This window comes from Oratosquilla oratoria, chromosome 5 (assembly GCF_046742065.1).
Source record: "Oratosquilla oratoria isolate Oo_2021 chromosome 5, ASM4674206v1, whole genome shotgun sequence".
NCBI lineage: Eukaryota > Metazoa > Arthropoda > Malacostraca > Stomatopoda > Squillidae > Oratosquilla > Oratosquilla oratoria.
Genome location: NC_134781.1, coordinates 46,169,195 through 46,194,910, shown reverse-complemented (window position 1 = coordinate 46,194,910; position 25,716 = coordinate 46,169,195). Strand labels below are relative to the sequence as shown.

At 38.9% G+C, this 25,716-nt stretch overlaps 1 protein-coding gene across 3 annotated transcripts in view; it reads left to right on the top strand.

Moving 5' to 3' along the window:
- The first annotated feature begins 1,105 nt into the window (after positions 1 to 1,105).
- Positions 1,106 to 25,716, top strand: part of LOC143025496 (putative Golgi apparatus membrane protein-like protein CG5021) — an 88,875-nt gene continuing 64,264 nt past the window's right edge. For 2 of the 3 annotated variants that reach the window (XM_076185248.1, XM_076185247.1), the window contains exons 1-2: positions 1,107 to 1,191; positions 17,511 to 17,578. In XM_076185248.1, coding sequence (XP_076041363.1) covers positions 1,180 to 1,191; positions 17,511 to 17,578 — 80 coding nt within the window. In that variant the 5' untranslated portion in view covers positions 1,107 to 1,179. Of the gene's footprint in view, positions 1,192 to 17,510; positions 17,579 to 25,716 lie in introns of all 3 variants that reach the window. The other variant, XM_076185249.1, reaches the window with a different exon arrangement.

Sequence of the window (25,716 nt, the reverse complement as noted above, 5' to 3'; positions counted from 1 at the left end):
CTGGACCGCCGTAGTGGCGTTTGCGATCGCTACCACCGCGTGTGTGCATGTGTGTATACATACCTGTCAAGCTACTCTGGTGTTTTGCCGTATGATTTTGCATTAGAGATCATAATTTTGTGTATAAAACTGTAATTAAACCACAAGAAAATAAAATTTATTGTCATTCGATAATTATTTGTTTAAAAAAAATGTAGAATGAAAACACAATGTAAACACATGGCACAGTATGAACATCACATAATTAAAAACAGTAGTTTACAAAGGTTCTTGTAAACAGTACTGTTTTTCATTATGTGGTGCTCATACTGCGTCATGCGTTTACATTGTGTACGAGTACAACAACAGCACAACAAAAACGATCTGTAAGGGGATCGAGTTGCAGTGAACCTACTGCAGCTCATTGACGTGTTATATAATATAACATTTGAAAAGGGGAATTTATTTCAAATTGTTTAAAACACATTAGTAACACATCGCATGCGGAGAAAAAGTGTAAGATTTTAACTTACGTCGTAAGACTTGAGAATCATAGAAGTTACGTAAGACTGGCAAAAAACGCAAGACTTGACAGGTAGCCTATGTGTGTATGTGGAGGTTATATTTCGGCTGCATACTACCATTTGGAAATAAAAAATTAAGGAAAATAAATATCTTATATCTCATATCGAAATTGTAAATGAAACATTTAAATTGTAATAAGGGCAGTGATAATGTGAAGAAATGATAATGAAGTAAGAATGCTTTCTTCCTTGCTGGGGGTGGGAAATGGATGTCGAACGTAATCAAATACAACAATGAAAATAAGGACACCCCACAGACGGAACGGTCAAAAAGACATGAAACATTTGTATATCAGGTGTCGATCAAGAACACGAGACTACATGACACATCTAAATAGAGAAATAAAGACCGCGATAATTACTGTAGAGAAATAGAAATAAGTTAACATTTGTCATGGTGGCAGTTTTCTTTGTAAACATAGAATAAAATATATCCCAATTAATAAGTAACAAATATCACATGCATATTTCATTGACGTTTCAAATACAAACCAAGGGCATTATTGTACTTTGAATGGACCGCCAGAGAATATCGACTACTCTCGCCTTTGTTGATGTGTCAAATGTGGTGTAATATCAATTACATTCGCCAGTTACTTGTTGACATCAGCAGACGATGGCTTCGAACGTAAGTATCGCAGAAATATAAATCATCGTATATATATACATTTATATCCTGATACTGTTATTGAATAATGATATTCTTTCTCAAGTTATTATTTATCGTCGAATATCTCTTGAAATAAATTTTGTTGCTTATCACGTAAAAAGTATCAAGCATATGTATTTACCTATTTCAATTTGTAGAGGACCACAACAAGGTGACAAGCACATCTATCACAACGAAAATAAACGTCAAATGCTTTTCTGTGCCATCCTCACAATTTTACACATTGTTGTATCCATGAATATGATTGAAAAAAAAAAAAATGAACAACGCTAGTGGGGTCTGTCTCTTACTATCCAGTGATTATTATTATATCTATCTTCAGATTCAATTCATGTGTCATGTATTTTCAATTTGTATGGTTCAGACTTCAACTTGGACATTATCATTATGATTATTACATTTTGAATTTCCAATTGGAACACTTAGATTGAAATTCAGGTATGATTCTTCTTTGTATCCAACTGCACTACATTGCTTTCCAAGTTATTTTAAGTATTTGTGCATCTGCATGTGAAACTTTCTTCATGTATCAGTATTTGGACATAGTCTTTTTCTATTTGTTCTCATGACCTTGTATAGCCCTGGCATCTCCAATCAAGAGGTCATTTCTGTCTCTATTGTCTAATCAACTAACCTTTCTCATTGATAGCTAGGTCAACATGAAAATGGAATTCATGATATTTGAGCTGAAGTAGTTCTCATGGGATGCAAAAAGTCGCTATGAGTATAATGCAATTTGAATTATCCATCTAGCTGTCCTTGTTCTCGAGATATTGCATTTTGAATGGAATTAAATCGGGCCTATTTTCTCCCCGGAAATCGGGCCGAAACGTGCGGTCTGACGAATCGCCGATCGAACGTAAACAATGACGGTTTTTGCTGACAGGCACAATTTTATATAAAAATTTAGCATATGGTTGCATTATTTGACATATTTTCTTTAAGATGTGTGATTTCCATGTAACTTGATCATAGAATTACGTTTTTATCCTCTGCAAAATTACCCACCACAGCTACGAATACCTTCAAATTACATGAAAATCACACATTTTAAAGAAAATAGTTTGAATAATTCAACTATATGCAAGCTATTACACTAATAACACAATAGTAACAAACTTAATAGTGTAGTTTGATCCATACCACAAGTGATCATAGATAGCGGGCAGGACGAATCGTAGCTGTGGTCCGTAATATTACGGAGGATAAAAACGTAACTTCTCTTTGATCAAATTACATGAAAATCACACATTTTAAAGAAAATAGTTCAAATAATTCAACTATAAGTCTATTACGCTAATAACATAATCGTAAGAAACTTAATAGAGTGAAGTTTGATAAGATGGCGGGTTGATGTTGATGTTGTTATCCGATAATCCGACCCGATAGAAAAAAACAACTAATTAATACCTCAGATTTCTCAGCTCTACCGTAACACGCTGCCTTTATTTTGGTATTAGAATAATCCGCGATACTAGTAGTTTTTCTTTATTAAGGTCAGTTGCCACAACCGTAAATATGTTAGCTCATCTTTTACGTTGAAACATATGCCAATTTTCGATTTACTGCTGAATGCAGGCCGCCATGTTTATCTTATGTTTTTATTGACCGACATGTAACTGATGGTGTGAATGTTTGAAATTTACTACGATCGTAGTAAATACACTCGCACAACATTTTTATTAATTAACTTTCCCGCGGTATATAAATTTGGCCGTTTGAATGGCGTGCGCATAAAATGACGCGCTATTGTGCTCGTCATCGACGGTGGCGCCTCTGGTGGTGTTTGACCTACCTATCATTGATCTTACAGTGTTGGTAGATCTAATGATTTTGGTCTTCTCATATGACTTTTGTGCTAGGCAGAGAACAAATTTGGTGCCCTTTGATTTCATTCCCATTGCCTTGCTTATCTTTCCTTGTGGTAAACATACCACTACATGTTGGTCTCGGGTTCTGTTCCAGTAACACGCAAATATATTTTCACTATTTTATCTTTTGTATTTGAAAGCTCCATTTTTCTCATGAAATGGTTAGGTTAGGTCAGGAACTATTGGACAATGAAAGTTTCATGGTAGATATCTGTGCTTACACATTTCTGGAAATTTTCCTGGTCTTGAATGGATTAAGGTTTTTATGAATTTTTTCATTATTCCTTCATCCATATAACCAAAAAAAAACTTTAATTTTTTGCAGCAATTCACTGTTTTCTCCCACATTTTTATTGATATGTCTGTCATCATTTTTGAGCTATTGCCCATCTCCACTACTTTGCATTTTTTTGGTACTGAAATTAATTTTCTGTTCTTGGATCCAGGTGAATATGTCTGGATGTTTTTGCAACACTGACAAACCTCATTCTTCACCCCATACTATTCAGCACAGTATGGAGGAATGCATTGAACACATTTATGGATGCAAACAATATAACAAACACAAGCCTCTATAAGGGGTTTGTGGGGAGAACCTTGTTCTAGCCATTGCATAACTCAGGATGATGGGACTGCTTGGCCAGAGAGCCTAGGGAATGTCATTGGTGCTGCCGCCATCTTCGTCATTGTTGTCATCTCATTCTTGACCTCTCATATGATCTTTACATTATCTCTAAAGATGTAGGCATATCTTCTTGTACCATCATGCCATTAACATAGATAAGCATTTTAAGTGTAGCACTGAACCTTATGAAACTCCACTGATCAGCTTTCCATCCTAACATCTTATCCATTACTACTGTCCTCATCTATGTATCCTTGAGAAAATATTTTGTCCAGTTCAGTAATTTACCTCTTGTCCTCAAAAATGCTCCAGTTTTACATAACACAGCTGTGAGGTACTTTGTCAGAAGCCTTTCCTAGACTGGGGTACACACAGTCCCCCCAATCTTCCTTCTCTTGCAGCAGAGCAATCATTCTAGAGTAAACACTTAGTTGGTTCAATACACATGACCTTCCAGATATGAAGCCAAACTGACTGTCTGTTCAAATGTTCATCTCTTCAAGATATTTGATCCATTGATCTTTGACTGTCCTTCATAACTGTACAGTGGCCGCGAAAAGTTTGGGCGGGTAATTAACGAGACACAAATGTAAACACTTGTGACATTTAAATAATCATTTAAAGACCTATAAATGGCTTATTACATACCTTATTTACCAAGCGATTTTCCTTTAAGCTTTATGACCTTCTCCAAACGTGCCGGGATGCATCTTGCCAGGTTTTGTACGTGTTGAGGAATAATATTATCCCAAATATCCTGTATTTCTGTTTTTAGCTTAGCTACAGTGGAGACGTCACGATCTTGAAGCTGTTTTTTAATTATATGCCATACGTGCTCAATGGGATTTAGGTCTGGAGAATTTCCAGGCCATTTTTTGAAGTAATCAACACCACAGTCTTCTAACCATTGGGTAACAGACCGAGCTGTGTGAGCAGGAGCTCCGTCCTGCATAAACCAACTAGCATTGCACTTTTCAAAACTTTCAGGCAGGTTATCACACAATAACTCGAAATAAGTGTGCTGATTTACACTCATTTTGTGCAAGAAACACTAAATTGCCAACTCCACCAAATGCAAAGCATCCCCACACCATAACACTTGCAGCATGTTTCACCACTTTAGCTGTATAGCGAGGGTCATTAGAGTCGGACCCCCTGGGGCGCCTCACACGCTTCGACCTGCAGCCTGACGACACCACAAACGTTGACTCATCACTCCACAATACTCGTTCCCAGTCCTTATATTTCTTGCAAAATGCTATGCGATCACATATGTTTTTTGCACTTTGGAGGGGAAGAACTTTAGCACAGCAACTACGGTATTGTAAATCTTTGGCTAAATGATCTTACAGACACATCATGCAGCAGTGCAGGGTTATTTTCTTTCAGTTTTTGAGCTGTGAGCGTTGGATCTTTATCTAACTGCCTCCTAATAACCGTAGAAGTACGATTTGATATCTTCCTTGGCCGACCAGAGCGATGCTTTGGAGTAGGAATGATGTCACTTCCTCCGTCTCGAAATTTCTTGGTCCACTTTTGCACTTGACGCACTCCAATTCCCACACGAGTAGCAATATCTTTACACTTATAACCCTCCTTATAGAGGGTTATGATTGTAACAACTGTGTCTCTTTCCAGCTCTTTACCACTTCCCATTACGGAGATATCAAGGCACAAAAACAGAGACCACCTCAAAAATAAGACTACTCCCCGTGAGAGATGTTTAGAAACTGACTCCACGTGACATCGAGTGCGCCTAAACAGAGTTGCCAAGTAGTGTGTATTGTCTCGGCTAAATACGGGTACAAACGCTAGCATTGAAAAATAGCGAAAAGTTTGGGCGGAAAGTTGTATTTTTCGCATGTTTTGAGTTTAGCGGAAAGTTTGGGCGCCTATAATTTTGCGCCCAAACTTTTCGCGGTCACTGTATATACATAAGCATATTGTGTTGGACTGAGACAATGAAGTGATATGAATTCTGTATCATATGGTGTCTCCTTGAGTATAGACCATAGAAAAATTATATTTATATGGTTTTGGATGGTAAATTTAATTATTCACCTTTCTGTTTGTTGCTTTTAAGAAGGAGAATTACATTTTGACCATCACAAAGTTATATACATACATGCATACACCAAAGGCTTTTCCCCCATTATAAGGAGGTAGCCAAAAACAACGGCATAAAAACCACTCCAGTTGTGGAAATGGGCAATAACTAAAAAATTATGACAGACACATCAATAAAAATCTGGGAGAAAACAGTGAATTGCTGCAAAGTTAAAACAGGTTAAATTGATTTCTACATACATACATATACCAAAGGCTTTTTCCCCCCTTACATGGGGGGTAGCCAAACAGTAAAAGGTATAGAAACCACTCCCATCCTTTCCATCCCCCACATACTCCTCCCTCCCTCACATCTTGGCACCTCCTGGATGATGGGTCATCCCTGCATCCCATCCACTGCCCTGGGTCAGAAGCAGTGTCGCAAAACACAGCACATCCAGAGCAAGGCCACTTCACCAATTCGGCGACCCCCCCTCTCCGTCCCCTCATGCAGAAAAGGAGAAGATGGGGGAGAAATCCCTTTGGGCTCCGTCAATTTATTTCTCACACACACTCCCCCACCCCCTCATGCATCACAGCACCATCCACACACAACCCTTCTCCATTCACCCCTATCTTCTGTCCTCTCCCATCCTTCCTCAACAGACATTCCTCTCTTTCATAATGCCCCTTTTACCCCATTTATCCATCTCATCCTAGGATGCCCCCTCATATTCACTCCTTCCACCTCTGCCTTCTACACCTCTTTTACTAATCTTTCTTCACTCATTCTTTCCATGTGTCCAAACCATCCTAATACTCTTTCATCAACCCTATCTCCCAACTCCCTTTCCACCCCAGTTCTCCTCCTCACCTCATTTCTCACTCTATCCAGCCTAGTAACCCCTATCATACTTCTCAGACACCTCATCTCAAATACATTCAAACTCCCTCTCTACCCTTCTCTCATGTTCCATGTTTCTGCCCTGTACAGTGCTGTCGGCACAATCACTCCCTCTTACAACCTCCTCTTAGCATCCACTACCAAATGTCTATTTCCCATTACACCCCTCAATCCACCAAGACACCCACTCTCTTCTCTCAATCTACACTCTACCTCCACCCCTACTCCTCCCTTTCCTGCCACATTTGCACCCAAATATCCAAAATTATCCACTTCCTCCAGTCTTTCACCCTTAATGCTCACTTCCAGCCTGCTGCCACTCTCTCCCCTTGCACATCTCATCACCTCACTCCCGCCCACATTTATCTTCAGCTTCCTTCTTTCACACACCTTCTCAAACTCTGTCACTAACTTCCTCAATCCCTCCTCTGATCCTGCTACAAGCACAGTGTCACCAGCAAACAACAACTGACTTATTTCCCACCCTTCTCCATTACCTTAATTAAATAAATAAAAAAAAATATTTCCAGATAACAATTGGTTTAACTTTTTTTCTTCATTGTTTGTAAAGTGATGCATCTTTTTCTTCAATTAGGAAGGTTTAATGTGCACATTTGTAACATAAGACTTATTGACTCACTGTCTCATTCTCCGACGGTGGGTCAATAAGTCTTATTTTTTCTTCAATCTTCATTGTTGATGTTTACTCTCCACCTTTCAACAAGGATCTGTGTATACTCTGGGCCATGTTTTTTCCTATGTCATTTTATTTTTCATGCTTTCAATTGATGTGAATTATTACAAATTTCAAGTTTGATTAGTTATAGCACCTCTTCAGCAGTGTTTTATTTCCAAATGCCTGATTATATTGATCAGAATATATATATATATATGTATATATATATATATATATATATATATATGTATATATATATATATATTTATATATATATATATATATATATATATATATATGCCAAGGAGCTTGTATGTTTTCATCATTTGCATAGTATTTACACCTTTACAAGAAAAAATCTCTCTTTGAATAATGGTTGCAAACTGCTCCTTATAATATGAATAGCTTCTTAATTTTACCTATGGAAGAAAAAGTCCGAAGTGAAATTATTGATAGGCTAAGGTCGGTCAAATTAGAAATGGTTAGAAATAAGACTGAGAGGTAATGCATGGAATAAGGAGTAATGTGCATTGTTGTTTCTTTCTTATTGATGGCAACTATTCTGGCTCTCAACCAGTCCTATAGGAGTTCTCCAGTGTCATATTATTGTTATATAATACGAGTTAGGATGGGCCCACATTGTTGGACATAGTACCGCAGCATCCTTGTCGCAATATCATCTGGTCAGGTGCCTTTGTTGATGTCTAATTTCTGTAGCTGTGATATCATTCCAATTTTGTTAAATGATAGGTCTCAATGATAAGTACAGGGATTGATCTGGGAGTGCATGGGTTGTGTTTTGTATGGTGAATAGTGTTGAGAAATGATGATTAAGAACTTCTGGTTTCTGCTTGTCTGTGGCAGGTATTCTTCCTTCATTTCTGTGAGTTGGGATACCAATGGTTTCTCACTTCTGTGATCTTACATGGACCAGAACTTTTTGGAGTCTGTTTGTAGGCTATTGCCAACAACTTTATTCATATATTCATGATATGCCCTTTCCTTTATATTCTGTACTACATTTATTTTCTTTTTGTGTGTTCCATATTGGTTCAGTTCTTTTTCTAGCATCTTTATGAAGTCTATCCTTCTTTTTCATTTCTTTTATGATTTTATGGAGTATGTATAGATGGCTGGGTTTCCCATTTGCTGTCATTGATGGGATGTTTGGTAAGATGTCTTTTACTATGTTTTTGAATACATTTCAATTTTCTTTCACTGCAACACTCAGGTTGTTGGGTGAATTACTCCCTTGAGGCACTCAATATTTTTTCTTAATTTGTTCTTCATATGCCTTATCATGCATGTAGATGGTTATTGGAGTTTTTTTTTGTGTGTTTTAGGGCTTGTATTAATGTCAAAGAGCACCAGGTTGTGGTCACTGATGCCTGGCCTCACTTGGGCATTTTCAAATAGCTATGTATTTGTTGTTATCACCAAGTCGTAAGATTCCTAGCTCTGGTTCTGACTGCCTTGGTTTTTTGTATAAACCCATTTTCATTTAGCATGTTGATGAACTTGTACTCTGATTGGGTCCTTGTGTTTGTTTTGGTGGTAGATTCCCAGTCAATGTGTGGGAAGTTACAGTAACCTGTTAATACTATGTTTGATAACTGGGTCCCTTGCTATTATTTGTTCAAGGCTATCCTGTAAGTATTCTGTGGCTGAATTTGCAGCATTGGGTAGCATATGGTAACTACCAGTTTACAGACATCCATTTCTGGCATACTCTAATAACACTCAAATTTCTGCCTAAGTCAAATTCATGCCTTTCTATTGCAATGACATGATTTCTAACTTCTATGAATACGCCTCCATTTGCTGTGCAGTCTTTTCTGTAGAACTTGTATTCATGTTAGAGTTTGTAAGAGTGTCTTCATTATGTCTGGATTATAGTGAGTAACTGTAGTCTGGCATTTAATTTTATTTTTGTTTCATAAAATGCAATCACAGTTTATCAGTATTGCTGGCACCTTTATCAACTTTGATCTAATTCAGTCCTTAGGCTGGTTTGTGCATTTTGAATGGCCTTGTGCACTCCTAGTTGGTTTTGCTTTAGTAGTAGTTGTTCATTGTTGGCACAGAAATACTACAACTGTATCTCAACATACTCAACACCTGGTTCACTACAAATAGACACAAAATAACCCTAACCAAATTTACAGCCATACTACTCACCATTTGGACAGTGGAACATGAATACATACTATGCCTCTTTATCAACAACACTCTCATACCACATACACTCAAGACTTGTGGCATAACATATGATTCATCCATGTCATTCAAACATTACATCACAAACGTAAGGACAAAATGTATACCTAGACTTAATGTGCATAAATCAATTACAGGAACAACATTTGGACAAAAGAAAGAAACTATCACTACAGTATACAGACAATGCATATGCTCAGTGATGAATTGTGTGAGCCCCACAAGGGCCCCTAATCTCACAAAGATACATCACAGCACCCTGGAGACCATACAAAACAAAGCCCTAAAGGCAATTACAGGCTGCACAAATACAACACTTACAGAACATTTACATTCTGTGTGAAAGTGTCGCAAGTGGCTGGTGATTACAATTCTTGTGTGGAAGAATCCTAGGCATTGTGGGCATGGAATCAAGGCTGAGGGCAGGGAAGAGCCAGCCATTCTTTCCATTGTTGGCATTTTTCTTCTCTCATCCATTGCACTTTTGAAGTAGTTCACAGCATCATGGATGGTACAGTATGTCACCAGGAGGGTTGATAATTCATAATTGATCCCCACAATCCAGGGTTGTTGTTGTTGTTGTTGTCGTTCCCTAGACTGTCTGTCCGAGCAGTCCCGTCTCCCCAAGGAAGGCCACAGCCGAAACTGGGTTTTCCCACAAATCCTTTATAGAGTGTATGTTGTGTTGTTTGCGTGCATGATTGTGTATAATGCAGTCTTCCATTATGTGTTGTATGGTATGGGGTGAAGTGTTACATCCTGGGCAGCTGTTCACAACACGGTCGTCCAGCCTCTTCTGGTAGCTTAGAAGTGCTGGGTGGTGACCGCATCGCAGTCTGGCCAAGTGGACTCTGTCCTTTCGTGGGAGAGAGGATTCAGAAGGGTGGATATCAGGGGGTCTGGCATGCAGCAGTGTGTTGTCTTTCAGTGTGTTAATGGAGCGGTGAGTGATATGATTATGAATATGTTTCCGGAGGCTGGTATTTGGTGGTTGTGGAGGAAGAGAAGAGAGTATCTGTGCGTAATAAAGGGGGCCAATCAGCAGCAACCACCCCTGGCCATCAGCTCTACGCAGATGGCACCGATCCCCAAGGAGGAGCTACGCCTACCTGGGGGAGTACCACAATCCAGGGTTGATGGTAGAGGCTTTCAGTGAGTCTCTCAAGCAGCAGTGAGGGTGCCCTTGCAGATGGGTCCCACTGGCCAGTTTGCTAAAGAAGATTTGTTGGGGAAGTCTTGACTAGCATTCTTGCGATATGACCTGCCCATCGTAGGTGGTGCTTCAAGATAGTTAATTTGCTGCTCTTGGACTCAGCACGGTAAAAGATGATAATGTGTGATGTTGGTGATGTAGTCTTCCCAACAGGTGTTGAAGATGGAATGAAGATTTTGCTGATGAAATCTTTTAAGTTTTTTTGGGTCATGATTGTAGAGTCCATGTTTCACAAGCCTACAGCAACGTGATGATGACAGCCTGATACACCATGAACTTGGTCTTCCTTGTGAGATCTTGGTTCTGGAAGATCCTCTTCATGAGTGTCCCAAACGCAGCATGGGCAAATATTATATGGTTTCCCACATCTTTCTTGGAGCTATATGTGGTTGTTAGAAGACTACTGAGATAGGGGAAGTGGTCAACTTTCTCCAGTGGACTTCTATCTATGTTGATGTTGAAATTGGGGAGAGTTATAGTTGGGGCAAGCTGAGTGAGACCTTGGGTCTTGCAAGTATTCATACTCATTCTGAAGCATTGGTAGGCAGCAACGAAGTTGATGACAGACAACTGGAGTTCCTAGGTTAAATGGGCAGCTGTGGCATTATTATCTGCTTACTGTAGCTCAGTGCCTCTTTTGATGGTGGTGTGTTGTTGGGAACGGAATTTTGTTAAGTTGAAAAGTCCACTGTTTAGTTGATATTTGATGTTGATGCCAGAATCTCATGAAGTATGGCCACAAGATAGAATGAGAAGAGTGTGAGAGTAAGGATGCGCCCTTGCTTCAGTCCTGCTGTTATGCCCAGGTTTCTTAATACAACACTCCTCAACCACCACTTGTGCAAACATTTTGGCCCAGGATATAAACCCACTTTGGGAATTGGCACAGGACATAAAACACTACCAGTTCCCAAAGTGGGATTATGTCCTAGGCCCAAATGTCCACACAAGTGGTAGTTGATGAGCATTGGATTAAGAGACCTAGGTGTATTGGGAATACTTCTGACGTTTTGCAATGGTGGAAAATGCAGCTTGTTGTGTCCTCCTGCAGGGCTCTGACAACTCTGACAAGGGAGATGTAATGGTCTGGATGACTGAACCATGAGTTCTGAGTCTCCTTGATTTTCTACATTGAGGGTCGTTGTATGTGGAGACAACCCTGTGAGTGGGGTCAACATCAGGGAAATTGCCACATGCCCATATAGCTACAGTTGATATTAACAAATTAGCTGGTAATGCCTAGACTGAGTCTCATGAAGTCTCTGGTTTGATATATAATTATTCTGGGACACCTAATGATTGTCCAAAGGCATTTAATACTAACAGCCTCTTCAAGTCAGCATTCAGTGCCCATATCTTAGTTTTTCTGCATAAATATTCACAACACCATATACTCTGGCTGAGTGAGTCCATAACACCACGGGTACTACTAATCTTTTGAAGGACTTCCTAACATGACCCAGCATTGTTATGCACTAACACTACCGAAGTATGTGAAACTTTCCAAGACTTCAGTGTCCATGGACAGACTGAACTGTGTCATCCGGTAAATGCCCCAGATACTAATTAGACCTGGAGTCCAAGTGGTCAAGCCTCCCTTTGCAGTGATTCAAGGGCTGCAACCAAAACCATCTCTCCAAGAAATACAACATCATTAGCAAAGACAAGATCAGTAACCTATGTTGACCATGGGTGCTCTGCAATGACACTGATTGGCAACTCTGCCCAATATCCAGTCCATGCAGGAGCTGAAAAATGTTGGGTCTAATAGAAAAGAAGCTGAACATCAAGTCCATAATCCATGCAGGAATCCTATGCAGAAAAGTCTTGCTGAAACTTCTTGTTGCTTCCCAAGAACATGAAGCACTAGGATCCAGTCAATTGTTGACTTACTTGGCATGAACCCAGACTGCTCAGACCTGAAATTTTAGCAAGTATAAATGAACTTGTGCTAGCATAAGATGGGTAAACACCTTGCCTGACACACTAATGGAAGACCAGGCACTTTTTTGCAGTTAGAGGGAATGTTACTCAAAACTGTGCAATTCATAGATCATGGCCCTTCAGGAACTCTGTATTGATGTTGTAGATGCTAGATGCCTTTCCACTTTTCAGATCAGCCTCAAAGACTCACTGATTATAAAAATTCTTGTGTGTGCACAAATGAATAGTCATAGTCATTTTAGTCATTCATTTTCGTATAACTTGACTAACCATGATTTTTTCTGTAGATACCAAGCTATGCAATTTGTTTGTCTTCAGGATCATCAAAAGAGTTATATTTTTTCTTAAGACCAGATAATATTTATAAACCTTTAATGTAGGGTTGTGACAATTCCATTTTTTGCTGATGCCGATGCCAATTCCTATTCACTCTTAGTTGCCAATGCCAATTCCTATTCACTCTTAGTTGCTGATGCTGATTCCTATTCACTCTTGGTTGCCGATGCTGATTCCTATTCACTCTTAGTTGCCAATGCCAGTGCCAATTCCACTTTATATAATTAAGGTATATCAGTTTTTAATATAAAGTAATTAAACCATGATTCTTACTTGCTTTATAATCTATGTAGATATATACATGCCAGTTGTTGAGCTGTTGGATACTAATGATTGAATGAACTTAATGAAGTGCTTATTGATTGACCACTTTATGATCATCAATATATGATTGTATTATTTTCTATTGGTTGAAAAAGAGGTTAAAAATTACCTGTTTCATAGATTTTGATGTAACTACTAACTTCAAGTAACTTGAATCATTTAATGCATGGTTTTAATAAAACACATGTGCAGTGTAAAAATTGTTAATCAATTTCTTAATCCTAACCTAAACCTAACTCAGTCTCTATTATCTAATATTTAACCCATGGAATGTGGGAAATGGGCAAAAAATAATAAAAAAAATTGTGTTTTTCTTTTTTTCCAAAAGCTGTGTCTGGGCATGAAGTCCAAAAAAGAATGAAAAACTCAATGATTTTTTTTTTTTCGACATGCTGACTCACCTGAGTAATGCTGCATTCCATAGGTTAATAGTCAAAGTTAAGCATTCGCAAACTGAAGTACAACAGCATCAATTTCTCCCCTGTTTCTGGAGTCAAGCGGTTATGGTGTAGGGTGTAGACATTACCACCAATGCTGAAGAGGTGTTCACTCTCCACTAAAGATGGTAGAGAGCACAGCATTTTGTTGACAACTTTTCCAAGTTCAGGATATGAGTTATGGTTACCTGCACCAACTTGAGGAATCCGAGTTATGTGGTTCTAGTGGGAGGGAGCAAATTTTATTAGCTTTGCTTTGTAGTGTCAGCACAGATGAAGATGTTCTTAATTTTTTTTCTTTGAAGTTTCACTTTGTCCAAATTTGACCCATGTGATTGTGAATTTAAAAGCAAATCATCTAAACATGAGTCAGTCATGGCTGTCATTGTCAATAAGCATAAAGATGTATTTACCTAGTTGTATTTTGCGGGAGAAGAGCTGTGCTTGTAGGGACCCCCAGTTGTATCTTTCCGCATCCAGTTCTTTCTTAAAGTTGTGTATAGTTTTAGCACTCACTGTTTTCTCTTTCAATTTATTCCATGTGTCTATCACTCTATATGGAAAGCTATTCTTTTTCAGATCTCTTCTATAAATGTCCTTAAGTTTCTTCTTGTGTCCCCTTGTATTTTATTCTGTCCCATTTAAGTAGATCATCCCTGTCAAGGATTTCCATTACTTTCATAATTCTATATATGGATATCAAATCGCCTCTTTCTCTTTGCTTCAGAGTTAATAAGTTTAGTTTGTCCACTCTTTGTTCATATGTCAACATGCTGAGTGTTGGTGCCATCTTTGTTAGTGCTCTTTGGATTTTTTCTAGTTTATGTTTTTTTTTTTTGTACTGGGTGTCCATAGTGACGCTGCATACTCTAATTTTGGTCTTATCAGTGTAACTAGGATCTTCTTCACCATTTCCTCGTCCATGTAGTCAAAGACCACTTTCATTGATCTTATTAAGCTGTAGGTTTCTCTAACTATTTTGTTTACATGTTTGTCTGGTGTCATGTCATTTGAAATAATCACTCCTAGGTCTCTTTCTGAATTCACTTTTGTAACTTCTTTTATTCCGATTTTGTAATTACCGAATATTCTATTTTTGCTTTTTCCAAATTCCATTATACTACATTTTTTAATGTTGAAATTCACTTCATTCTCTTTACTCCAATTCCAGACTTTGTCCAGATCTCCCTGAAAAGATTTACAGTCTTCTTCGTTACTCTCTTCAATAGTTTTGCATCATCTGCAAAGAAGTTTATGTAGCATTTAATTCCTTCATCCATGTTGTTTATATAAATAGCAAACATTATTGGAGCCAATACAGAGCCTTGGGGTATTCTATTCATAATGTCTATCCATTTTGAGTTCTTTTCTCTAAGCATCACTCGCATTTTTCTTCCTTTCAAGAAGTCTTCCATCCATTCCAATAATTTTCCTTGTATTCCACCTATTAGTTAAATTTTTCTTAATAGATTTTTGTGTGGTACTTTGTTGAAAGCCTTTTGTAGGTCCAGGAAGGCACAATTTGCCCACCCATCTTTCTTGTATTATGTCTAGCAATCTTGAGTAAAAGCATATTAAGTTTGTAGTACATGATCTTCCACTTCTAAATCCAAATTGGTTGGGGTTTAATATTTTGTTCTTTTCCAAGTGTTTAGTCCATTTGTTTTTAATAACTCTTTAGCATATTTTTGCAATTGTGCTTGTAAGATACTGGTATATTGTTGGATTTTCTGTATTTCCTCACTTATATATTGGTACAATATTAGCATTCTTCCAGTCTTGTGGTACTTTTCCTTCTTTGAGTGAGAAGTCAATTATTTTGTATATTTTGCCTGTGAGTTCGTCTATGCATTCTTTTAATATCCAGTTCGCTATTCTGTCTGGCCCATGTGACTCTGACATCGAGTTTCTTTATTTGGTCCCTTATTTCTTTCTGTGTCACCATTATTTCTTCCATTTTAGGGGATCCTTCCTGGTGACTATGATCCCACAATTGTGAGCTTTCAATTGTAAAAACAGACAAAGTGTCTGGTCATTACTTCGGCCATTTCTACATCTTCTGTGTATTCTTGATTTCCTTCTCGCAGTTTTATTATTTCGTGTTTGTCTTTTAGTTTGTCATTTACATATCTGTAGAACAGTTTAGGTTGATCTTTGCATTTTGCTATTATATCTTTTTCATAGTTTCTTTTTTCCTCTCTTCGTATGTCTACGTATTCATTTCTCAGTTTGATGTATGTTTGCCATTTAATCTCTCTTTTTTTTTTTTTGTCTCTTTTCCAAGCTTTGTCCCTTCTATCTTTAGCATCGCTACACTTTTTATTATACCAGCACTTTATGTACTCCCTTTTCTGTTACTGCTTAGGCACATATTTGTCTGTTCCCTCTTTATATATTTCTTTGAAAATGTTCCATTTCTCTTCCATCTTTGTTTCATTATTTGCAAATTTTTCCCAACAGGCATTTTGGATTTTTTTTTCCAAGTTTTACAAAATCAGTTTTGCTGTACATCAGTCTTCCTTCTCTATGTTTCTTGTTCCTTCTTACCACATTTTGTTCCTTAAGTTAGTATGTGGTCGTTCTTCCCAATTGGTGTTTTGTAATTCATTTCTTGCACTATTACTGGTTTAGAGGTGAATATTAAATCTAGTCACGATGGTTCTTCGTTGTCTAAATCTAGTATTTTCTTTAACCCATTGCATCAATGTGTAATCTATGGTCATATCTAGTAGGACATTTCCCCAGAGTTCATCTCCACCTCTCATTGTCAATTCTTCCCAATTTATTTCCTTTGCATTAAAGTCACCTGTAATTACTATATTTTCTCCATATTTCAGTGTCTGTTAATTAATTCTCTGTGTCTTCTAGTAATTTTGAGAGTTCGCTGTCAGTCCAGGTCTTAGTTTTTGGTGGCACATAAACAACTATGTATTGTTATGTATTTACTTGTCAGAATACATAAAATTCTTCATAAACAATACATTTAGCTATAAATTGCTGCAGAGTGAGAGTAAATCCATCCACCAATTTTTCTCACTTATAAGCGGGTAAAATTGATGAAGTCCACAAACACCAGGATGATTTACTCCAATATTACCCTCAGTTTCTGTTGTAGAAACTTTGCTGTTTCAAAAAAATAGTTTAATTTTATACAAGAAATACAAAGATAAAATAAAAAAATTATATAATTTGCTCTAACATTTACTCTGACTTATGCTGCTATTTTAAAAGTTTCTCCAGTCGTATGTCCTCAGGCCTGCAGATTTAATCACCGCTGCATAATATTTTTGAAATGTGTGTTATGGCACTGGACTGCAGTGTAGGTTTATCATTACCACAGCATATTCCTAGCCACGTCATTCCCTATGGTTGTGAGGCTATGTGAAAATAAAATAAAGCAATGATTATTTGCTAGTGGTATCTTATATAGCACATAATATGCTGCATCGCCCTATGCAACTACCAGAACAATGAATAATAGGTGAATTACTGAATTGGTATTGGCATCAGCATCGGCAAAATACTTCTGATGCTGATGCCAAATTCCTTTCTAAAAAATGCTGATTCTTGCCAATACCAATGCCAATTCACCCAAAAAAGTGCCGATTCTGGCTAATACCAATTAATTGGCACACCCCTACTTTAATGTCTTGGTGTATTTGCTAATAGTATGTCTTTATTCAGGTCCCTCTCTTGGATAATGATGATATTATGGCCTTTGGCGAGGAAAATGAGCCAAAGAAAATACTCAAGTAAGTCAGTATGAAATTTTTGCTAGCTATTTTGACCATATGTTTGGTAAAAGAAATCTAGTAGCATTAAGGAGAACAAAGTATTTGAACTATTTTATGTTAATAAGGATTGTGATTTTACATATAGTGCATGTAGTAACCCACAGGACCACACCTCTATGCATTTGTCTTCCTTCTATGGTGTTGAAACCACTGCTTGTTGACAGAATGCAGGTGATTCCAGAACAACCATCTGTCCAGAACCAAAAGACTGCTATGGGACCTCCAAGGAGTAAAAATCTGCTTCATGTAAAAGCCAACCCCCCCCCCCCTCAAGAAAGAAAAGAAAAAAAATACTTAGACCTGTTTTAAAATTTAACCATGGTATTTCACAGCAAACAGGACAACATTTGCACATCTTTTCATATAAATAACATTGTTATAAATAAGATAATTCTTGTATTGAGTGTTACTATTAAACCATTGCCCCACAAGCAGCTGACAACAGCCTTTTCCAGAGATCTCTCTGGGAAGAAACTTTGGACTACTGTCTATTGTATTTACTTAGTTGTAGTATACAGGAAAGGAACAATGCTCATTGGTTCCCATCTCCTACTCTCCTTGGACAATGGGATTAATATTGATGTTAGTAGGTTTGCAGACGACACTAAAATAGGATGCCTAATAAGGTCAGGAGAAGATGCTGAGTATTCTGCAAGAGGATCTTAACTAATTGATCACATGGTCAGTTAAATTTCAAATGGATTTCAATATCTCAAAGTGCAGCATGTAGAATGTAGATTTACACAACCCTAAAAGTAGGTATAGCTTAGATAACTTTTTTTTTTTTTTTTTTTTAGAAAAAACTGTGTGTGAGAGAGGTTCTAGCGAGTCCTGACCTAAAATCCAGGAAACGGTGCATTAGCACCAGGAATAGAGCTAACAGAGCATTAGGTTTCATTGCTAGGCCAGTTACAAATGAAAGTGCAGAGGTAATTATCATAATTATCTGGCATTAGTTAGACCTATCCTTGACCATGCAGTACAGTTTTGGTCTGCATCCCATAAAATGGATTCACTAGAATTAATACAGAGAAAAATGACATGTGGGCTTTGATATTTACCTTACGAGGACAGGTTTAGCCACCTTAACCTCTTCACTCCGGGGCACATTGCATGTCTGGCAGCATTAGCTGCCCGACGTGCGATGTTGCATCATAATAATCACATTATAAAAAATAAAGTCGGTGCTCAATCGTTCGTTCTCTTTCACCCGTGAATTTTGATAACCAGAGAAAATATGATGAAGCCAGTTTAGAGAGAATGGAGGTTACATAGGTACGACTACAATAAATATAATCAAGACGCCGACGTCGGCATCATCGCGTACCCACTTGCTCCTCATGACGCCTACGTAGGCGTCACTGTATGGAAGTGGTTAACTTACACTGTGGAAAAATGCAGTGTAGGGTTATCTAATAGAGGTGTTCAAGTGGATCAAAGGCTTTAACAAGAGTGATGCAAACAGGGTCATGTTATTAAGGCATTGGGGCAGAACTCACAGTAATGGATTCAAATTGGACAAATTTAGATTTAAGGAAGTAGGCAAGAACTGGTTTACCAGTAGTGGTGAATGAATGGAATGGGCTTAGTAACCATATAGTGAATGCTGAAATTATTGGTTTTAAGAAAACGTGAGACAACTTTATGAATGGAAATGACATTGGTTATGGACATTGAACTACCTAGTGTAGGCCTCATGGTCTCTTGCAGTTTTCTTAATTCTTATGTTCTCCAATTTATCATACCTAGCCTTAAATTCATGTACAGTTCCAACTTAATCTATATCTTTGATATCCAATTATCATATTGTTGTGTTGTATGGGTGTCTGTACAAGCTTTCCTAATGCCAGTTATCGGGGAACATCATACATATGAATTCCGTTGGTTGACTTGTAGGATCAGGAGGATATTGACACCATGCAAGCCATTAAATGTATATTATTGCAAGCAATTGTACAAAAAATCCTATTTACAATTTAGATATCTCCTACTTCAACACAATTAAATTACAAGTGCCAAAAGTTGTAAAATCAAAACAAAAGGTAAATACTAATTCATACATCCATGACAGTGGTACCAACGCGATTCACTCAAAAAAATAATGGATCGCAGAAATCACATAACAGCAAATCAATGATATATTAATAACAGATTTGGACATTGATTACATCTACAGCAACTTACTTTCAAATTGCAAGCCTTCACCCATCACAACAGTTAAATGGTATATTAGGTGTCTAATTTGAGTCATGAAAAAAAAATTAGATATATGCACAAGTGTGATTTTTGCCAGCAGTTCCATACTTTGATCGAGACACTTTGAATTAAAGTAGTAATGAATCCGAGAATAGGTACCAAATGAAACCCGCACAGCTTCTGGTGGAGATTGCTGTTTTATATATATATATATATATATATATATATATATATATATATATATAAAGAAAGAATCATTTAGAATTAACTGATGAAATTTGAATTTCTAGAATTAATAGAAAAATATTATGATAATTTGCTATTGAATTTATCTAATTAACTGCTTTGGTGAGATAATGCCTACATAGGTGTCATGAGGCATGATTGGCTACACAAGAATGCTGGATCATGATTATATATTTTTTTGTAGTTGTACACAAGTTACCTCCAGATTTTGTAAACTGGTTTGATCATGTTTTCTGTGTTTATTATTACTCAAAGTAAAAGAGAATGAGTAATACAGGAGTAACATTATATTTTATAATGCAAGTAATGTGATGAATTGTACATTTGGCAGCTGATGCTGTGTGTGAGAATTTGACTCATACTGAACTGGTTAAAAGATAAGTCAACAAAGGTCAAGGCAAACCTAAGAATTCATAATCCAGTCTAAATTTCTGTTCTTATAAATAAATGTTGATTTTAAACAATTAGCTTACCTTGAGTTTTTTGGGCTTTTATGGATCTGGAAAAGGCTTATGATAGGGTAGACAGAAAGGCACTGTGGGAGGTTATGCAGATTTATGGGATAGGAGGAAAGCTTTTGGGAGCTGTCAAGAGTTTTTATGAGAGTAGTAGAGCATGTGTTAGGATTAGAAATGGAGAGAGTGAGTGGTTTGAAGTAAAGGTGGGACTTCGTCAAGGATGCGTTATGTCGCCCTGGCTGTTCAACTTATACATGGATGGGGTGGTGCGAGAGGTGAATGCTAGGGTAGTGTGTCAGGGATTGGAGATGGTTAAAGAAAATGGAGAAAAGTGGGAGGTGAGCCAGCTGTTGTTTGCGGACGACACTGCGCTTGTAGCAGGGTCAGAGGAGGGATTGAGGAAGCTGGTGGCAGAGTTTGGGAGAGTATGTGATAGAAGAAAGCTAAAGATAAATGTGGGTAAAAGTAAGGTGATGAGATGTACAAGGGGTGAAAGTGGCAGTAGACTGGAAGTGAACATTAAGGGAGAGCGACTGGAGGAAGTGGATAGTTTTAGATACTTGGGTGCAAGTGTAGCAGGAAAAGGTGGAGTGAAGGTGGAGGTAGAATGTAGATTGAGAGAAGCGAGTAAATGCCTTGGTGGTTTAAAGAGTGTAATGAGGAATAGACATTTGGGAATGGATGCGAAGAGGAGACTGTATGAAGGAGTGATTGTGCCAACAGCACTGTATGGGGCAGAAACGTGGAACATAAGAGAAGAAGAGAGAAGGAGTTTGAATGTGTTTGAGATGAGGTGTCTGAGAAGTATGGTGGGGGTTACTAGGCTGGATAGAGTGAGAAATGAGGAGGTGAGGAGGAGAACAGGGGTGAAAAAGGATTTGGGAGATAGGGTTGATGAAAGAATATTAGGATGGTTTGGACACATGGAAAGAATGAGTGAAGAAAGACTAGTAAAAGAGGTATGGAAGGCAGATGTGGATAGAGTGAACATGAGGGGACGTCCTAGGATGAGGTGGATGGATGGGGTGAAGGGGGCTTTGGGGAAGAGGGGAATGTCTGTTGAGGAAGGAAGGGAGAGGACGGAAGACAGAGGTGAGTGGAGAATGGTTGTATATGGATGGTGTTGTGACTGCATGAGGAGAAATGGGCTGGGGGGTGGGGTAGTATGTGTGAGTAAATTTTGATGCAGCCCGAAGGGATTTCTCCCCGTCCTCGCCTTATATGCAAAGGGGGACGGAGAGGGGGGGTCGCCGATTAAATGAAGCGGCCTTGCTGTGGATGTACTGTGTCTTGCGACACTGCTTCTGACCCAGGGCGGTGGGCAGGGTGCAGGGATGACCCGTCATCCAGGAGGTGCTCAGATGAGAGGAAGGGTGGGAGGGGTGTGGAGTGTATTTGGGGATGTAATGGGTGGGAGTGTTTTTGTGCCTTTCCCTTTTTGGCTACCTCCCTTGGAAGGGGGAAAAAGCCTTGGAATATGTATGTATGTATGTAGCTTACCTTGAGCTAGAGTGGGCCAAATAGATGAATATTAACATTGTCAATGTCAAATGATGACAACAGCAACACCATCTTTCATCCTGCACCTTGTCCACTGCTTCTGACCCAGGGCAGTGGACAAGGTGCAGGGATGACCCGTCATCCAGGAGGTGCTAAGATAAGAGGGAGGGTGGAGGGGTGTGGAGTGTATTCAGGGATGGAATGGGTGGGAATGATTTTATGCCATTTCCTTTTTGGCTACCTCCCTTGTAAGGGGGAAAAAGCCTTGGTATATGTATGTATATATATATATATATATATATATATATATATATATATATATATATATATATATATATATATATATATATATATATATATATATATATATATATATATATATATATATATATACATGCATATACCAAGGCTTTTTCCCCCTTACAAGTGAGGTAGCCAAAAAGGAAAAGGCATAAAATCATTCCCACCCATTCCATCCCTGAATACACTCCACACCCCTCCACCCTCCCTCTTATCTTAGCACCTCCTGGATGACAGGTCATCCCTGCACCTTGTCCACTGCCCTGGGTCAGAAGCAGTGTCGCAAGACACAGCACATCCACAGCAAGGCCGCTTTATTAAATCGGCGACCCCCCACTCTTCGTCCCCCCTTGCATAAAAGGAGAAGACGGGGAGAAATCCCTTCGGGCTGTGTCAAATTTTGCTCACACATACTACCTCACCCCCCATCCCCCCGCCCATTCTACCTCATGCATCACAGCATCATCCATATACAACCATTCTCCATTCACCCCTGTCTTCTGTCCTCTTCCGTCCTTCCTCAACAGACATTCCCCTCTTCCCCAAAGCCCCCTTCACCCCATCCATCCACCTCATCCTAGGACGTCCCTTCATGTTCACTCTATCCACATCTGCCTTCCATACCTCTTTTACTAGTCTTTCTTCACTCATTCTTTCCATGTGTCCAAACCATCCTAATAGTCTTTCATCAACCCGATCTCCCAACTCCCTTTCCAACTCCTCACCTCCTCATTTCTCACTCTATCTAACCTAGTAACCCCCATCATACTTCTCAGACACCTCATCTCAAACACATTCAAACTCCTTCTCTCTTCCTCTCTTATGTTCCATGTTTCTGCCCCATACAGTGCTGTTGTCACAATCACTCCTTCATACAATCTCCTCTTAGCATCCATTCCCAAATGTCTATTCCTCATTACACTCTCAATCTACATTCTACCTCCACCTTCACTCCACCTTTTCCTGCCACATTTGCACCCAAGTATCTAAAACTATCCACTTCCTCCAGTCGCTCTCCCTAAATGCTCACTTCCAGTCTACTGCCACTTTCACCCCTTGTACATCTCATCACCTTACTTTTACCCACATTTATCTTTAGCTTTCTTCTATCACATACTCTCCCAAACTCTGTCACCAACTTCCTCAGTCCCTCCTCCGATCCTGCCACAAGCGCAGTGTAATCCCTGACCCACTACCCTTGCATTTACCTCTCGCAGTACCCCATCCTTGTATAAGTTGAACAGCCAGGGCGACATAACGCATCCTTGATGAAGTCCCACCTTTACCTCGAACCACTCACTCTCTCCATTTCTAATCCTGACACAAGCTGTACTACTCTCATAAAAACTCTTGACAGCTCCTAGAAGCTTTCCTCCTATCCCATATATCTGCATAACCTCCCACAGTGCCTTTCTGTCTACCCCATCGAAAGCCTTTTCCAGATCCATAAAAGCCCAAAAAACATCCTTCCCCTTTCCTATAGCTTTCTCACATATTTGTCTTACCACAAAGATCTGATCTACACAACCTCTACCCGTCCTAAATCCACACTGTTCCTCACCAATTACTCCCTCTGTTCCTCTCCTAATCCTCTCAATCAAGATCCTCCCATAAGCCTTCCCAACTACACTTAACCACTTCCATACGGTGACGCCTACGTAGGCGTCATGGGGAGCAAATGGGTACGCAATGATGCCTACGTCGGCGTCTTGATTATATTTATTGTAGTCGTACCTGCGTGACCCTCATTCTCTCTAAACTGGCTTCATCATATTTTCTATGGTTATAAAAATTCACGGGTGAAAGAGAACGAGTGATTGAGCAGTGACTTTATTTTTTATAATGCGATTATTATGACGCAACATCGCACGTTGGGCAGCTAATGCTGCCAGACATGCGATGTGCCCCGGAGTGAAGAGGTTAACAAGCTAATTCCTCTGAAACTACTACATTCACACTTGTCCCCTTTTCCCTTGTAAAGTGGAACTATACAGGCACTCCTCCAGTCCTCCGGCACTCTACCCTCTCTCCAGCAAACATTAAATAACCTCACCAGCCTGTCCATCATCACTGTACCTCCTTTTTTTAGACATTCTGCATGGGATCCATCCAGACCAGGTGCTTTACCTGCTTTCATCATCTTAACAACTGCCTTCACTTCATCCTTCCTTATTTCTCCTCCATTCTCCTCACTCATCACTCTCATTTTCTTAGCACTTCCCACTGCAACTATCTTTCCCTCCCTATTCTCCTTCACAATTAGCAACTCCCTAAAATATTCTGCCCATCTTCCCCTTACTGCCTTCTCTTTCATTATCATCTCTCCATCTGCACCTTTTACCTTTTCTTCTCTACTTGATTCGCCTCCTCTTCCTCTCTTAATTTCTTTCCAAAACATCTTTTTATTACTTTCAAAATTTTCTGTCATTCTCTTACCCCATTTCACATCTGCTCTCCTCTTTGCCTCCTTTACCTTGTGCTTTACTTCTCTTTTCTTTTCTTTGTTCCTCTCATATGACTCCCTCGTCCTATTTTGTAACCAATCTGTGAAAGCTTGCTTCTTCTCTCCTACAACCTTCTTTGTTTCCTCATCCCACCATTCACTACCCTTCCTTCTATTTCCTCCTGTCCTTCTTGTTCCACACACCATCCTTGCACACTTTGTGACTCCCTCCTTGAACTATCCCCATTCCTCCACACCTAGCTCTACTCTATCCTTCACTCCCTCCCACTCCTCCTTCAGCTTCTTCTTGTACTCCTTCTCCTTTTCCTTTTAATTTAAAGAGTTCACTCTAAGCACCTCCCTACCTTTTGTCCGTTTCCTCTTTCTCCATCTATCCTCCACTCTCAACTTACCTTCCACCAAAAAATGATCTGATATTCCCCCACCCTCTCCCCTTAGCACATGTACATCCTTAACTCTTCCTATCATAGTCCTATTTACCACTACATAATCCATCAACGCTCTATCTACCACCCTTCCCTCCACCACCCTCTCCCATGTGTACTTATGCTTGACTTTCTTCCGAAACACTGTATTTGCTATCAACTCTCTAGACACATTTCCACCATCAACTCTCCACTACGATTCTTTCCTGGAACTCCACATTTCCCAAAAACTCCATCAATTTGACCATTTCCTACCCTAGCATTAAGGTCTCCCAGTACTATTACATTGACATTTCTCCCTAAATCCTCTATGCACTCATTTAAATCTATCCAAAAGGCCTCCCTTTCTTCTACACTCTTCTCACTGCCAGGCCCATATGCACTTACAAAGACCCACATCTCCTTTCCCAGTTTCACCTTCATCCACATTATCCTTGAGGAAACCTCCTTCCACTCCACTACACGTTTACCTATCTCTTCACTTACTAGAATAGCCACCCCTTCCCT